The sequence below is a fragment of the Electrona antarctica genome, assembly GCF_951216825.1.
Source record: "Electrona antarctica genome assembly, chromosome: 14".
NCBI lineage: Eukaryota > Metazoa > Chordata > Actinopteri > Myctophiformes > Myctophidae > Electrona > Electrona antarctica.
In genome coordinates this window covers 13,709,086-13,726,832 of record NC_136795.1, presented here as the reverse complement: position 1 = coordinate 13,726,832, position 17,747 = coordinate 13,709,086, and the positions used below count along the sequence as shown (strand labels likewise).

Here is a 17,747-nt window from a genome sequence, read left to right as displayed (position 1 = left end):
TATACCAAAAATGTGAATGCTTTGAACTATTATGAAATGAAGATTTATATTTCTGACTGCTGGGGAAAGGTGTGATGAGCATTCATTTACTTTAATTTAGTACATGTTATGGTCTATGTATTAACTGTTCACAAGAAGAATCACTATAATAATAAATTATGGAAATAATCATTAGGCCTACTTGCTTCAATTGGCTCAACTACCAATTCTGTTTTTGTGTTCATCTGCAGAATACGGTACATATTCTTCATCATGGAACTCATACAGATACATAGCTGGAGGCTGGTCTATTTAGAGTGTTTGTTTTAGCCTACATCATGAAATATGATTGAGATTTGCCACATACCGTAGGTCAAGTCATTGAGTACCAAAATTGGTGTTACAAGCTGTTGTTTTGTGAACTTTTTTGAACCTTTTTGCCTAACCCTTTTGCCTTGAGTATGAAGTGGTTTAATAAAACTAATTCTCAATGAATGACATTTGTTAACCCTTGCATTGTGTTATAAACCTACTTTTTATTTTACCTACCTTTATTTGACTCCTAATAGCAAATGCAAATTGAGGACAAGTTTGTAAACATTCAGTATTGAAAATATACATTTTATATTGAACAGTGGAGTGGAGTGTGTGTGTGTGTGTGTGAGTGTGGGGTATGAAAAAGAGATTACTTCTTTCATGACATAAATGTATACGGGTCAATTTTTACATTTATGTCACAGGTGTCACTTTTTTTATGGAGACCACTAGAATTAACTAAAATGGTGAGAATTTATCTGGTTGCGTCAAAGTAGCTGTTTCTGAGGATATCATGAAGCCTCAAATGTAAAGGGTACTTACCTATTTAAACTTCAAAACGGGTCAAAAATGACCCTAACACAATGCAAGGGTCTATAATATTCCCTCTCTGCAGACACAGCCACATGATGCATCATGATGATCTAATGCATCTAATGTATATTTGTTGTGGACATGAACAGGTCTACAGCAGCATGGAACAGCTGTCCCAGCTGGAGCACAAACCGCCCACCGTCACTCGACGGGAGCACAAGGGCCCCAGGGAGGACCGGGTGGCCAAGAGAGAGAGTTTGGGCAGTCTCACCCTCAGGGACAAGACCTGGAGGACTGGGTCCCCTGAGATGTAAGTGTTTTACTGCTTTCAAAAAGTCTTTAATGTCACAGCGACTTATGACTGTGGCTCAAGAGGTAGAGCAGGTTGTCCAATGATCCATGGGTCGGCGGTTCGAATCCCGGCTCCTCCTGTCTACATGTCGAAGTGTCCTTGGGCAAGACACTGAACCCCAAATTGCTCCCGATGTGCTGGTTGGTACCTTGCATGGCTTCCGCCGCAATCGGTGTATGAATGTGTGTGTGAATGGGTGAATGTAATGCACAATCTATGTAAAGCGCCTTGGATAAAGGCGCTATATAAATGCACCATTTACCATTTACCATTTTACATGCGTGTAGAGTGAACTGAAAAACATTTGGTCACGGTGCAAACTAAATCTGAATGTAAACAAGCCGTGCAGGTGATACAATAAAGGTGACACAGTGCTACGTTGCAATGAACTACCAGGTCTTGAAGTAATACACTGTTATATAGAAATTATGTAATAAAGTTAACCCAGCAAGCAGGTAAAAGATCTGGGTGTTATTGTGGATTCTGATATACAGTAAATTTTTTAAATCATTCATGAATCACATCACTAACATGACATATACATAGAACAGATTGTTATCATTTGGAAAACACTAAACTATAATCTATAATGACTTGACTGGTGGACGTTATAGTGTCTCTATTCTGACACATGTGTTCTTCGTTATCCAGGAAGCGGCTGTCCTGTTCCGAGTCCTCCTTCACAGAGAGTGACTCCAGCCCACCTTCCGGAGCCCGCCGGCGCTTTTCAGCCCTCATGGACACGCATCGCTTTGCCTCGCCTTTAGAGGGCGACCCTGAGCTACCCTTCCCCACCCGGCAGCCACAGGTCAAAACCAGGGGAGCTTCACTGGAGGGAGGTCTCATGGCCTCCATGTCCAATCAGGGAGATCTGAAGTCTCTTCTCAAAGAGACCAACGGGCTCAATGCTGGGGGTAAGAGAGCATGTGACTGTAACCTTGGATTGCAAATTCCGAAAGTCCTTCATCTTCCCTATTGGATGCCACAATCAAGAAAAGTCAACGCCGTTACCATTCATGTCTCTCCCATGTCACAGACAAGCAGTTGAGGCCGGCTGAGGCGTCAACACCTCTGCCAGGCAGCACAGCTGTTCTCGGGGTACCTGATCCCCAGGGGCCCAGAGGGGCCACCAATGATCTGGTGCTGCGACGGGTCCGCCATCCACAACTCTCAGTTGATGGGGAGAAACCTAACTCACGGCCGGGGACCAAAGTCATCAAATCTGCTTCTGCCACAGCTCTCTCTGTCATCATCCCCGCAGGTGAACAAACACGCCCTTTGTAACTCATTTATATACTGTATATACACTATTTATTATTAGTTATTTTTGATATAATCTTTATATATTTTTCACAATAACAATTCCACATGAATGTCTTTTTGACAACTTCTTGAAACACTATTAAACACTATTTTGTGCCAAAATGATGTAGGCACCGCAAATGTATTTTGTTAATAAATAACATTTCTGCCAACTTGTTGCGTTCCAAAATATCCTCGCTATGACCCAGCATTTTATTTCAAGCAGTTGTTCCATGTAGACAAACACTGTGACTGTAATGACAACGACGCTAGAAGAGTCGCCAAAAAAACTAAAACTCAAATTAACATTAGACAGTATGACTTTAAACCACATTGTGGCAATATCTATGCTCATCATGATTCCTGGTCTGCCACAGTGGAGCAGCATGGCACCTCCCCACTCGCCAGCCCGATGTCACCTCGCTCCATCTCCTCCGACCCCTCCTCCCGTGACTCCTCTCCCAGCCGGGATTACTCCCCTACAGTCAGTGTGCTGCGCTCCCCCATTACCATCCACCGCTCAGGCAAGAAGTATGGCTTCACCCTCCGAGCCATCCGGGTCTACATGGGAGACAGTGATGTGTACAGCGTGCATCACATGGTCTGGGTGAGAGAGCAGTTATATTATAGATGTGTGTGTGTGTGTGTGTGTGTGTGTGTGTGTGTGTGTGTGTGTGTGTGTGTGTGTGTGTGTGTGTGTGTGTGTGTGTGTGTGTGTGTGTGTGTGTGTGTGTGTGTGTGTGTGTGTGTCAACAAATTATTTCCTCTTGAGAAAACGTTTGCGCCTCAAAATATGCATTAATTTCCTACTCTTTGATGTCTATACTGTATCAGGCCACAAACAATGATTGACACCACAGTTCACTGACAAAACAATCACGCCATAGCTCTAACAGGCTAGTTAATGCGACTCGTCTACCAAGTCTCTAAAGCAGCACTCTGATCCAATCACAGCACGTCGAGGATGGTGGCCCCGCCCAGGACGCAGGTGTTAGCGCTGGAGACCTCATCACCCATGTGAACGGAGAGTCGGTCCACGGTCTGGTTCACACCGAGGTAGTGGAGCTCATCCTGAAGGTGAGGGGAAGACAGAATGGGTCAAAACTGCTCAATTGTTCTTTAACCTCTATTTCCTCTATTAACCTGTCTTAGTAAAACTGACCTGAGTTACTGTACTTTTTTTCCCCATTCAAACCAAATCTCCAAAAATAGTTCCAGTTTCATTTAACAAATGGTTAGCGTATCCTGCTATACTATAATGATTTATTATTTATCTTCCTCCCAGAGTGGAAACAAAGTGACAGTCACGACGACTCCCTTTGAGAACACATCTATAAAGGTTGGTCCTGCTCGCAAATCCAGCTACAAATCCAAGATGGCACGGCGCAACAAGAGGCCAGCAGCCAAAGATGGGCAAGAGTGAGTTATAGAAATATTCATCTGCATCACCCTTTTCCCCTTATCGTGGCCATGCCCTGCTGACTACTGCATCTGTCATTATTCGTCCCCTCTTGTTTGTCTTGCAGTAAGAAACGCAGCTCCCTGTTCAGGAAGATCACCAAACAGTCCAACTTGCTCCACACCAGTCGCAGTCTGTCGTCTCTGAACCGATCGCTGTCGTCTGGAGACAGTCTTCCTGCCTCGCCGACACACAGCCTCTCTGCTCGCTCCCCCACCCAGAGCTACCGCTCCACCCCTGAGTCACCCTACCTCGGTTAGTGTCAAAGGCCCTCATCAGATTTATCTGCCCAGCTGATTTTATTTGTGAGCGCTGCTCTGACTATTATGCATAACAAATACACAGCAAGGATAAGTTATCACAATCTGGCCCGTCATGTTTCTCATTCTTCCTCTAACTCTCTGTTTATAAATAGTATTGTGTATTTTATAAGTGTAACTATCGATTATTACTATTATTTGAATTGCTTTTTCTTCAAGAACAATCCATTTAAATTATAATAAATAAAACTACAAACAATGTTGTGAATGAATAGTTGACAGTGACATTGGTTTTCCATGCCTCTTCTCTCCTCTCCTCCTAGGCACGTCATCTCAGAGTAGTTCCCCGGCCTCCAGCACGCCCAACTCCCCCGCTGCCTCCCAGCACATGAGGCCCAGCTCGCTGCACGGCCTCTCTCCGAAGCTGCACCGGCAGTACCGCTCTGCACGCTGCAAGTCCGCTGGCAACATCCCCCTGTCACCACTGGCACACACCCCTTCCCCCACCACCTCGTCACCCCCGCCGCTGACCGGCCACACTGTGGGCAGCTCCAACACCACGCAGACGTTCCCCGCAAAGCTGCACTCCTCGCCTCCAATCGCCCGGCCACGGCCTAAGAGTGCCGAGCCACCCCGGTCCCCGCTGCTGCAGCGCGTGCAGTCGGCTGAGAAGCTGGGAGCACCGCACCTTCCTTCGTCATCTTCATCATCCTCCTCGTCGTCCACATCTCCTCTCACGGGTGGGGGGGTGTCCATGCGCAAGCACAGCCTGGAGGTGACGCATGGCGACTACAGGAGAGAGTCCTTCCACTGCGAGCACAGCCTGCAGAGCCTACTGGAGATGGAGGGAGAGAATGGACCCGCTCCGCCCTCGCCTACATCCTCCTCTTCCACGCCGTCTCCGCCCACCACAGGAGAGTTTGGCGGGCTCAAACCTGTTAGGAGACTAGGAAGGCAGGAGTCGCCGCTTAGCCGCGACACCCTGCTCACAGGGAGAGAGAAAGATGGTAACGCCATGGCGTCTGAGACGCAATTTCAAAGTGCGCTAACTAAACCCGCGTCCAACATCAGTGCTACTGACACGGCAAAGACGTCGCCCTCTGCTGGGGATCCAAAGAGCGGCACCTGTCTAGCCACGGTGAAGACCAAGTCTAGCCCGGTCTTGGTTCCCTCCACTACAGGAACCACGCCCTGCAGTCCTGGGGACAAAATGCCAAATGTGAGTCCTCCCACGTCTAACACAGCAAGTACAGGATCATCCCCTAAACCCAGTGAGAAAACAATGGCAACCCCGGGCATATCAAAGGACACACAGCCACTAAACGGTAAACAGCAAAGCACCCAGACACATAGCATCCGAATGCCTAAAACCCAAGAGAAGACAGAGGAGAAAGCCAAAGGAAGTGCAAGTGCAGACAAAATCGCCACGCAAAAACCTTCTGCCACGGAGCCATCCATGCTATGCAGAGGTACAGAGACAGGCGAGCACCCTGTGAAAGGAGGGCTGAGCAGCAGTGATAATAAAGCAACTGAGACCACCAGGGGCAAAGGTCCCGCACCTCCGGTCCCAACGCAGCCTCTGACCCAGGCTGCTCCAACGACAGCCACAGCCCTCGCCACCGCTGTCGTCACCAAACCCAAGGGAGAAAAGATACACCCATCGAGCAGCTACCGCGGTGCCAGGGAAGATGGGAACCACCTGGAGGCCCTGGAGGAGAACCCCATGTCGCCGTCGTCCACCTCCCCCTGCTCCAGTAAAACACGTCCGGCGTTCCCCGGGGACAAGGGCGGCTTTGTCACCCAGCTCACCAGCGTGGCCAAAACTGTGCTCGGGCCTATGAAGGGAAAAGACAGCCCCACACAAGAAGGAGTCAAGGGAAAAGACTTCCCCAAGGCGGCGAGTGAGGAAAGACGGGGTGTCTCTGCAGGAAAAGCAGAGGCTTCGTCCGGAGGTGGTCGCCGAGGCCCCCAGACAGCATCCCCGTCGGGGACAACTGGTCTAATCCAGTCCGATAAGGACACACGGAGCTCCAAGCATCACTCGTGATCTGGGAATACAGGACAAGCTTGGACTGCCCTACTCAATGCCTTTTTGGATTTGAAAGAATCCTGTAGCATCGTAATGCCACATATTGCTGACTGATGACACTATAACATAAATGCCAAAAAAACAAAACAAAAAAAATCAATATACATAATAAATAGATAAAAGAAGGTATGAAGGAAGGTGCATCAACTACTGTTCTCTGATGTGTGTAAATGGTGTTCTGTGTATGTACTATTCAGCACATTGTGTTGTGTATATAGTCAACAAGCGTATGTCATAATGCATGTCCTACATTGTACATGAAAATGAAAGAGAATATTTAAAGAAAAGATGAGAAACTATAAAAACAGACCTTATGGTAGTGAACACTGTGAACAACATGTCAACAGAGCACCAACAACATTGTCTAACAGCATGTGACCAGGCAGGATTCTGTCCCGTTATTGACCATAATTCACACGCCGGCCATGTTAGTCTTGTGTACTGTAATACTCTGCAGGGTGGGAAATCCCCCGTCTGGCCTCCATGTGAATATTGCATCATTATCACCATAAATGTACTCCTTTAAGTCAGTATGTGTTCAGATACAACCATTTAGTGCCATCTTTTAGTTTAGTTGAAAGGAGGAAAAATGCCCAGCAAATTTCTTCAACACTAAGCTGCTAGAAGTGTTCGGGCTTAGTACTGTAGGTTGTGTGGTGTAGAAAAAGGCAACACGAAAAGAATTATCTGTAACAGTCCAGTGCTAACATGCCACAAACTAGTTTGACATACCTGCTTGCAGAGACAAAGATTTAGAGAGGGTGAATCAATCGGTTTGTTTCTGGTCTATTTAAGGGCTGAATTGTTGTTGAAAGGAGGTGGACTATTGGAACTTGCACAAGGACACTACACAGATTTTGTGCTTTTGATGCCATTTTTGGTGTGTCCCTATTTAAGAAAAAAAGTTTACATTGTGCTCAAGACAAGACGGCGGTCATGAGGGTAATGGCTCGTGTCGCAATAAGCCTGGCAATCGGATTATATTTTACAAGTTCTCTTCATTGACCTTTGTGAAATGTGCAATTATATAGCCTATACTTTGGAAGTGAATACATTAGTGTTGAGATGTAGAGGAGTCTTTGTATGCATTCCTGTGAATCTGGTCGGACAGTAAAATACACAAAGAAGCATAATGAGACTAGCACTATATAGGAAACTAGGCTAGCACCCCACATGCTCTCCCTCCCTTCCATGTATGCAAAAGTAGCATTGTATAATGTAACGTGTGATGAAATGTGCCAGTGTTTTCATTTAGGGGTGAGGTGTTGTTTACGGTTTATAATGATAATATGCAATCCTAGTGTGCCCGCAGTTATAGTAGACTGGAGGTTCCACGTCAGGATGCTGAGACCAGATTCAGACCTATGTTAGGCTGCCATCTTGTGGTCAGTAACACATGACATCCCAACAAAAGTCCTGGGCTGAAAATGAGCTGTGTTTGGTGATAATTAATCGACATTTGTGGAGAACCTTAACCAATTCCTGCACATCTTTTATTTATTTTTTAAATCATTTGGATGTAACATTATATCATCTTTATTTATTTTTTACTCGTTTATATACATTTGTTTTGTTCTCAAAACCAGTTGAATTTCCTGGACAGTCTTAGCTCATATGAGATAAGCCCCAAATATTCATTCGATCCATGATGCTGTGTGCATTTTAACAGATAAGAAAGTCACGTGTAGATGTTAAATGCCTGTATATTTGTGTGTGCGCTGAGGTGTGGAAATTGCACTTTAATTTGTGTCAAATTTGTTTATTTTTTAATCTATTTATTATACATTTTCATTTATTCAAAGTTTTATGTCAGTGGTTGGTTCACTTTTGCTTTGCTGCTCAGATAAATTTGAAATCTCTTAATTGTCAATCTAAAACTGAGAGAATCTACCAAATCTGTGTGGTTGAACTTTTTTGTGCTGGGTTACTTCTGCCATTCCATAAAACTGAGAGTTGCAATATTACTGTTATGTCCATTTTTCTCACTGTATGACTTTTATATCACAATTATGAATTATCTCTCTCACTGCTGTTCGTCCATATCACATGCTCCAGTCACTGTTGTGAAAAACTAATGCAAAAGAAGAGCCCATAGTGCAAATGTAATAAACAGAGAAACAAATCAATGTCTTTTTCTATTCTTTATATGTAGGCCTATTACAGTATATTGGAGCCACACACACACACACACACACACACACACACACACACACACACACACACACACACACACACACACACACACACACACACACAGGTTACTGTCCAGTAAAGTACAAAAAATACCTGTAACTGTACTTAAGTACAGTACTTATATAGGTTTCCAATTGTACTCCAATGTTCAACCCCTGAATTTACAAAGATCCAAAATGTATATAATAATAATAATTTTGTATTTTGTTTTAACAAACCCAGGACCATAGACTGTAGAAAAGCCCAGGAAATTAAAGTGGACAAATATGATTGGTCCTCTATTGCCCAATCGCGGTACAGAATACGTTGTTATGAAGTTAACAGGAAGTAAGCGCGAGTTCTTATCTAATATCGAGTAGTACTCGTAAACGTAAATCCATATCCATAGCATAAATCAGTCAAAATAACAAACAGTATGAGACAAGGCTGTGGTCTTGGTGGAAACGACGAAATTACATCGATCTGAATGAAGGTAAGAGAATAAAGCTGGACTGTGTATTTATTTTAGCTTTGCTACTGGCGGTGCGTCTGCCAAGTCAATGCTTAAGCCTTTAATGCGTTCTCCAGTGCTGCTGATTAGTGGATTACTAGACGTCTGGTTTCCATAATAGTACTGTAAAATAATAAAAATAACTAAGTGAAGTCATAGTGGGGTGTTCAAGAGACAACACAAGCTATTAACGTACACTAAGCCTGGTCTGCATTCTGTCACACTGTCACACATTGATCGAAAAGATGAAATTAACTACCTAGGTTCCATCCTGGAGGCTAATCTTTCCGGTGATAAAATGGCCACCAACGTTACGTAATCAAAAAAGTCAACCAAAGAACAAGATTCCTATGTACAGGATCTCCTCACTGGTCAACAAAAACACCTTGAAGACCCTAACAGGAGCCCTCGTACAAGGTGGTCCCTAATCCCTATTGTAAAAGTGTAATGCTTTATGTTAACAGTTAACAGTTTTTGTATTGAGTTGTACTTGAAATGTACTGTAATTCTGCAAACTGTCAATAAAATACATGCCATTCTTGCTTAATTGACGAAGAATGGCTGTAATGTTGACAGGAATGGTGAGTTACTCAGATGACAGTGAATGGACAATTTAGGTAAATTTTAAGCCATTTTTAATGTAGAGAAAGGTCCTTGTCTCCTGGGGGACAACGTTTCACTCTAAACGACCTTCATAAGTCTTTTTAATACCTCGAGAAATAATCGAAAACGACCATTACTGGATCAAAATTCAAAAGTAATCAACAAACTGTAATATGAAAACATTGGCCAAAATGTTAAATAATAAGAAAGAGGCAAAAATTTAGGAAGTCTGTGAAACCGATTAAATATGCAAATGCAATGCCGCTCAAGTACTCTCATTCCAAGTGCTTATTTGGGTGGGTGGATTGCCAGTTCAAATATATTTTGGGGGGTCACGGCTGAAAAGGTTGAGAATCACTGGTCTACACTCTATAGGACCAGACCCTGTGATCTGTTGTCCAAACCAGTGTTAATTTGGTTGACTAAGAATAAAACACTAAGGTTTTTCACAAGACTAAATAGGACTAAGACTAAATGGTGTGTTATTCAAAAGACTAAGACTAAATCTTTTCTGGCAAAATTAACATTGCATTAAGACTAAGACTAAAAGGTTTTTCAGAAGACTAAATGGGACTAAGACTAAATGGTGTTATTCCAAAAAACAAAATATTCAGAAAAACACTGGTCCAAAGTAAACCATATAGAATTTCACTGCACGGCCTACCGTATATTTTTACACTACTTGCTTTTTCTCACTGTGTGACTTTCCCACTGTATGTCTACGATACAGAAGCTTTTTATCACAAACTTCATGAAATGAGGCGCCATGTTCATTACATGGACAATCTTTTTATAATTATAGAATATTTTGTCCTTTTTTATTGTGTTGAATTGTACAGTATACTATATATACACACATAATTGCATACAAAAGTTCCTCAAGTCACACGGTACTAATCATGTGGCTCCACTACTTCCACAAACATCAAAGATACAGTTAAAGATTTACTGTCATGGATCATATTAAGCCCTGTCTGTACACAAACTGTTCGACAGGGCCAGTTTGAGGTGAGGCATGCATCATGTCCTAAATTCTAATACCACACCACATGTGTCTCAGAAACACATACAGAATGTGTGAGGAAGTTCAGATAGCATCTAGCCACAGTTGCTCTTGTTATCTTTTTTTTCTTACTATGGCAATAAGCAGCATTTCTCCACAGTCTTGAGTCAGTCAGCCAACCACAGTTATGAATCCCAGCTGCTCGTCATCCTCTCCCTGTGAGGGCCAGTCCACAGAGGAGAACATCATAGATGACTGGCTACACCTTTCCGCTGAGTCCATAGCGCCCCAATGCTTTGACGAGTTTAAGGATGACCAGGGGCGAGTGGAAATGGGCAAACCAAGCCCATTCAAATCCAAGCTGATCTCGGCATGGAACAGTGTCAAATATGGTATGTTTACCTGTCCTACATTCTAAACGTCTGCCGTGTTTTAGCAAGAGAGACCTTCCCTGTTTCTTTTTCAGAGTTTTGCTATCTTTTTCTACCTCAGGCTGGTCTTTGAAACAGAAATCTCGCTTCAAAAAAGGTTCTCCTGTGACAATGCTTGGTCAATCCTACTTTCTCAGTAATCAAGGTGAGACCTGGCTCATTTTAATTTAGCCAGTTACTAGAATTAATTAAATGCAGCACACCTACTAAACCATCCAAAGAGCACCTGTATGCGACAACACACCCGAGACCAATCTGTGGCTGCGCTTCAACCCCCTTGTCTTCAGGTTTCTGTCGTTTCTGATTGAGGTTCTGTTCTGTTGTGTTTGTGTAAGTTGAGAGGGAGCGTTTCCGTCGATCTTTCTCATCTCTCCCATGGCTGACGTACAGACGAGGTTTCCTGCCTTTGTCTGGCACTGCCCTGACCACTGACGGAGGCTGGGGGTGTGTTCTGCGTACTGGACAGATGCTGCTGGCACAGGGCCTGCTGTTACACCTGCTGCCCTCAGGTGTGCACAGACATACACAGACATATTGCACGTATTAAAAGTCCCAAACTACATTCTTTTTTAGGCTGTGCTGTGAAAAACTTTGTGAAAATTAGCAACTCCAAAGCCAGAAACTATGTGTTAATAGCCCTCTGCATTGGTGGGGCACAGCACAGGATGGGATGAATTGTGTTTTAATTATAAGAGACAGTTGCCGTTTACATTTTCAAACAGGAAAAAGTAATACAAAATCTGGGGTGGGAATACATTGGTAGAAATGCATTTTCTGCTTTTTTGAGCAACCATTTTCAATATGTCATCCTAACCCTGACCATAGAAAGTGATCATTCTCTGCCTGTCTGCATTCAAATGTACTTCTTTACGATGTCCTCATTCCCAGGGTGGACCTGGTCTTTGAGCCACCATAGGGTCAGAGATGACATTGATCTCCAAGTGTCTCGGCCAGTAGAAAGTGGATGGATGGCACCTCGAAGAAGGGGTCGAAAAATGAGCTTGGCTTCCCTGCCAGACACACAGGCTCAACAGGAGGCTACACACAGACGGGTGGTGTCCTGGTTCGTGGACAACCCCACAGCCCCCTTTGGGGTGCACCAGTTGGTGGAGCTAGGTAAAAGCTCAGGGAAAAAGGCCGGTGACTGGTATGGCCCCGCTATCGTGGCACACATGCTCCGGTGAGACTTGTTGCTTATGTCATTTTAAATAACACTGTTGACCTTCAATCTATTGGTGTTACTAGACTAGTGTACCGGCCTACTCGGGAACCACGCATGTTGAGAACAACGTAAATGGGAACGCTGCAAGTCGGGAAAGAAAATGCATTGTTGTTTGGTTATACATTATGCTTTTTTACCTGTTGTCAGAGTACTAGGCCTAGGCCTACTCGGAGTGATGCAAGTTGGGAATGCGTGCCCCATCCATTTATATTCAATAATGAATTGTACCCAGTGTGATTCCCACCCACTACCATACGACCACCCACAAAATAATGGAAATCTGGGGTTCCATGATGTCATCAGAAATGTTATGTTGTTGAGACTCAATTGGAGTTCCATGTGGACCGCTTATTTGCACACAAACGTGACACAGTGATGTATTAATTGGGTAGCAGATGAACTATGGGCAGTGTGTGAAATGTGTGGAGAAGGAGAACAAACCCGGAGGAAGTAACTGCTTATTTTCCAATGCCGGAGCGGTTGCGCAACGTTGAATTTTTCTACTTTGTTGAGGTATAACAATTTACAATTTACAATTTAGGCATTTAGCAGACGCTCTTAATCCAGAGCGATTTACATTAAGCAATAACAAAAAGCATGGCATACATCACATGTATAAAAAGTAGTTATCATGAATCATGCGTAAACTAAGAACGTAACAGTGGAGTATCTATGTAAACTATACATACTATACTATATAATATATTATACATGTGTACTATAAAGTGCTATGACTACATAAAGTGCAATTCTAGAGCTGTCTACATAACAAGCTATAAGTCTGTTTAAAATACTATCTAAGTCTACATAATGTGCTATCTAAGGGGCTAGGCTAGGGCAAGTGCTACGGGCCATGGTGGAGTCTGAAGAGGTGGGTTTTCAGACTACGGCGGAAGATTGGGAGTGAGGCTGCAGTTCTGACTGCAATGGGAAGTGCATTCCATAGTTTTGGAGCCAGAAGGGAGAAGAGTTTGGGACGTGTGGAGCGTTGTCCCGGCGTTTTTAGTGAAGGTACCTCCAGCTTCCCTGCGTTGGCTGATCTGAGTGAGCGGGAGGGTTTGTAGGGTACGATCATACTTGTGAGATATGGGGGGGCCATGCCTTTGGTTGCTTTGAATGCCAGCATCAGAGTTTTGTATTCTGTGCGGGCAGCGACCGGGAGCCAATGGAGCGAGCGGAGAAGGGGGGAGACGTGTGAGAATTTTGGCTGGTTGAAGACCAAGCGTGCTGCGGCATTTTGGATCAGTTGGAGGGGCTTAAGTGCACATGCCGGTAGGCCAGTAAGGAGGGAGTTGCAATAGTCAAGTTTTGACAAGACTGTTGTCTGGATTAGGAGCTGGGCTGACTCCTGGGTGAGGAACGGTCTAATTCGTCGTATGTTGTAGAGTGTAAACCTACAGGATCTAGTGACAGCTGTGATGTGTGTTTTGAACGAGAGCTGACTGTCCAGGACAACACCAAGGTTCCTGGCTGTCGGGACAGACTTTACCAGGGCGTTGTCTACGGAGATAGTTAGCTCCCGCATAGGGCAGGACTTAGCTGGGAAGAACAGAAGCTCAGTCTTGTCTGGGTTCAGCTTGAGGTGGTTGGAAGACATCCACTGTGAGATGTCAGCCAGGCATGCAGTGATGCGCTCTTCTACCTGGGTGGCAGAGGGGGGGAAGGATAGAAACAGTTGTGTGTCATCGGCATAGCAGTGATAGGATATATTGTGAGCAGAGATGATGGTGCCAAGGGATTTAGTGTGTCAATGCATATGCATGGTCCTTTAGTGATGCAGGATAACTTTTTGTTTCAGTAAAGCTGTGGCTGCATCTGTTGACATTCCCACTCTGGCAGTTTACGTTGCACAGGACTGCACCAGTGAGTGCCTTTCTCACTTTTATTTATCTTCATATCTGCTAACTCGTACCTGAACCCCACCATACCTCGTTTTATTTAAAATTGTCCCGGTTGCCGCTGTCCCATTGCAGTTTACAAAGAGGATGTGAGAGCGTTGTGTGAGCGCTCAGGCTCAAGAGGAACCAGTCAGCCTTGGAGGTCAGTCATCATCCTGGTCCCTGTACGTCTGGGAGGACAAGACCTCAACCCAAACTACATTGCATGTGTCAAGGTAACACAATCTGTAGAAAATATCTAGAGCCTGACTTATATTTCGGTTTGGCCAATATATGGGCCATTACGTAATTATGCAGCCAATGCTTCCAGATTAATTTTACTTTAAATTCAATATTTTTTAAATAGTCAATCTGCAAGCTCACGTCACGACGGGTCACATCGTGCTGTGTTGTGATCTTGTAGAGGTGTATTTTTAATATAAATAAATATATAGGGGCTTAACGGGCACAAACAAGTTCAGTTTGTGTGTATTTTATATTTCAGTATAAAATATCACTACGGTACATAACATTTTAAGTTATTAATGTTCTTGAATAGACATTTTAATATAAAGAAATCACACCCATGTGAAGTGAGGGGCGCTCTTATCATCTTACAACATCGAGGAGGGAATTAGGTACAGTATGGTGATGTAATGATGATGTAAAACAAACTGTGTCAAAACAAACATTACATTCTCTTTATTGTTAATGGGATTTAATGTTTGTTAGTGACTAAACAAACATTAATTTCTCTTCATTGTCAATGGTGTTTTTAAAACAAACATTGACGTAAACACAAACATTAAACCTGTATATAGGAGGGGCTAGCGCCCCTCAAAAATAATATAATTATTCATTAGAACTGATTTTTGACTTTGTCAAAGCATCAGTCAAAACATTGATAATCTGTGGTCAAGGACACTCAAATTCGGCATCGGACCCAAACTTCTGGTATCAGTCAAACTCCAAGTAATACCAAATCTGGGGCGGGAATACATCAGTAGAAATGCATATTCTGCTTTTTTTTAAACAACCATTTTGAATATGTCATCATAACCCTGACCATAGAAAGTGATCATTCTCTGCTTGTCTGCATTAAAATGTACTTCTGCCCTTTCCATGTGTAGCATATACTGTACATGTACAGTGTACAGTATGAGATTTTAAAGTGTATTTTGTGTGCACGTTTTGATTTTATGTGCACATTTTGGGAGAAACTATGACGCTCTATTATAGAGAATAGTATAGTGAATGGAGTGTAGAGTCCAAACAACATCCAATCATTCGATATTCCTGTCCATAGAATCTCTTGGCATTAGAATGCTGCATCGGCATCATCGGAGGAAAACCAAAGCACTCCTTGTTCTTTGTTGGTTTCCAAGGTATGTGTGTACATTTGTCTGTCTGCCTGTAGACGCAGCTACACACAATCCCACATAGCCCCCCCCCCCCCACACACACACCTCAAACAAAATCTTGGATCTTAATTGGTAATGTAATTACTATTGTGTACAGTCAGAGTTTTCAGTCGCTCCATTTCCTCTGGTATCTTGTATCAGATGACCATCTGTTGTATTTGGACCCGCACTACTGTCAGCCTGTTGTGGACATCACACAGGAGGACTTCCCCTTGGAGGTAGGAGAAATGCCATTGTCTACTCTAAATAGTTCTGCTTTCTCTGGCCTGTTTAATGTAGTTCTGCTTTCTCTGGCCTGTTTAATGTAAACTGGATCCTTGACAGACAAATAGGTGTATGTGTATGCGTTTTGATTGATTGAATACTTGTTTTATTCCGTAATGTAAACAGTGCGCCCGCATGTGCGTTCTTGAAAGGGGAAACAGCCATGTTTGCACAGGTATGGAAATGATTATCCTCTGCACTTAATGAGACCGCATTTGCAGTTAACTTCTCCTCAACACCTCTTGCAGTCATTTCACTGCAAGTATCCCCGGAAGATGGGATTCAATCGAATGGACCCCAGCTGCACGTTTGGCTTCTATGCCAAGGGCCAGAAGGACTTTGAATCACTGTGCTCAACTGTCATTGCAGTATGTACAATTATGTGTGTGAAGCTTTGGCTGGATAAGAGGGTGTTTTGTGGTTGTTTGTTTGGTTTTTCATATTCTACCGGTATATTGATTTTTGTTACACTGAATATTTCTGTACTTGCCAGGATGCAACTGATATGAATAGCTAATATGAATAAGATGTCTTAAAATTGTAAAACGTACTGTTTCAGTCACCACATTAAACCTGGTCCTGGTGTCAATATGGTGGGCAATTTATTTTATTTTGTAGCACTTTTGTCCTAGGGCACTTTTGTCGTTTGTCGTATGGCAAATTATACAGGCTTATGTCTTTAAAAAAGAAATGTTTGAAAGTAAAAACTTCTCTTGGAGGATGAATTTATTTCTCATTTATCTTTGCTTCCCCCAAGGCTCTGTCAACATCTCCAGAGCAGTACCCCATGTTCACATTCACAGAAGGTCACAGCGCTCCAGGCTGGGAGTTGGGAGGAAATGCTACACCCACAAACATCACCTGTATCGTGAGGAAGGAGCAGCGGAGTCGAGCTAACACCACCAACAGCATTGATGAGTTTGTTCTATTATGAACTATGACAGACAACATTCACTCGCTGGCATTTCTGTCATGTCTTCAGCTGACGTGCGGAACGGAGCTTTTTGTGGCAAATACTGACAAGCACAAGAATGGATGGACAATGTTGTCGGTATCCACAAACTATAACCTAAAGGGGAGGTAAAAACCAATATTGTGAGCCAAGAACATAATTTATTTATTGCTTTTTTGATCAAATTTTTATTTGTTTTTTATTTATTGTTTTAGGGTCTTATGTGAATATGAATTGAATGATGAGGCTTTTAATATGATATCTTTATTTTTTTTCTTTTATTTTTTACCTTTCTAAAGTGTTGTACTCTGGGGTAGTCATTGGACCATGGGTTGATGTCATATGACAGGATGTGCTGTGTTTGAATGGATTGGGAAATTAGATTCCTTTGGCCGTATGACTTGCACTTGGGAAAACAGATTCCTGGGAAAATGGTTTCTGAATATAATGAAATGGTATGAGAATACTGTTACATTTAATAGTCAAGAATGCTCAAACTTTACTATGCTGTGGGTAGTTTTTGCCAAAGGTTCACATGAATAAACATTTTATAAATGCTAAATGTCTTGTAATAATTCTCTAAATTGGGTATGAAAAGGCATATAAAGCAATGTGCACTTATTTCATTATTGAAAAATAAAAATAATGTATCATCTGGGAGGGCTTTGCTGAATTTAGGCCCTCTTGTCTGCCATATTGCTGAAAATACAGATGGGCATGATACTGAAGTTCAGGCAGCATCAGTTGCACACAGAATCTGCTGTGTTTAGGGAGAGCCTCCCACAGTGGTATCAGTCTGCAAGTGCCTCACCGGGTCCTCCTGATCATTGGGGAGCGTTCCTTCCCTGCCCTGGCCAGTTAGCCTGGCTAATAAGACAGTGGCCACACATCTCTGCGCCTCATGTTCTAGCCTATAAACAAGGACCTCAGGAGCACCAGTGGGCTGGAATCTGTACTCTTTAGCATAATAGTCCCTTGTTGATCCAGATTATGGGCACTAG

At 43.2% G+C, this 17,747-nt stretch overlaps 2 protein-coding genes across 4 annotated transcripts in view; both read left to right on the top strand.

Annotated features, from left to right (window-relative positions):
- LOC306936981 (microtubule-associated serine/threonine-protein kinase 1-like) overlaps positions 1-8,406 on the top strand; it is a gene marked incomplete at its 5' end in the record, with an annotated part of 60,807 nt that extends 52,401 nt beyond the window's left edge. The window contains 8 exons of the mRNA XM_079520648.1: positions 978-1,138; positions 1,832-2,094; positions 2,217-2,441; positions 2,860-3,089; positions 3,437-3,559; positions 3,768-3,901; positions 4,009-4,196; positions 4,525-8,406. Coding sequence (XP_079376774.1) covers positions 978-1,138; positions 1,832-2,094; positions 2,217-2,441; positions 2,860-3,089; positions 3,437-3,559; positions 3,768-3,901; positions 4,009-4,196; positions 4,525-6,248 — 3,048 coding nt within the window. The 3' untranslated portion in view covers positions 6,249-8,406. The remainder of the gene's footprint in view (positions 1-977; positions 1,139-1,831; positions 2,095-2,216; positions 2,442-2,859; positions 3,090-3,436; positions 3,560-3,767; positions 3,902-4,008; positions 4,197-4,524) is intronic.
- Positions 8,407-8,790: 384 nt separating this feature from the next.
- Positions 8,791-17,326, top strand: LOC306936506 (cysteine protease atg4da-like). Of its 3 annotated transcripts, none has more exons than XM_079520041.1 (11): positions 8,791-8,955; positions 10,740-10,971; positions 11,072-11,155; positions 11,346-11,519; positions 11,899-12,190; positions 14,031-14,095; positions 14,206-14,345; positions 15,416-15,494; positions 15,672-15,748; positions 16,043-16,162; positions 16,552-17,325. In XM_079520041.1, exons 2-11 carry the CDS (start codon positions 10,767-10,769, stop codon positions 16,726-16,728), a joined length of 1,413 nt encoding a protein of 470 aa, XP_079376167.1. In that variant the 5' UTR covers positions 8,791-8,955; positions 10,740-10,766; the 3' UTR covers positions 16,729-17,325. The 3 variants fall into 3 exon arrangements, with proteins under 3 accessions (XP_079376167.1, XP_079376168.1, XP_079376169.1); XM_079520042.1 differs by having other exon boundaries at positions 10,727-10,971; XM_079520043.1 differs by lacking the exons at positions 15,416-15,494; positions 15,672-15,748 and having other exon boundaries at positions 16,552-17,326.
- Positions 17,327-17,747: the final 421 nt, after the last annotated feature.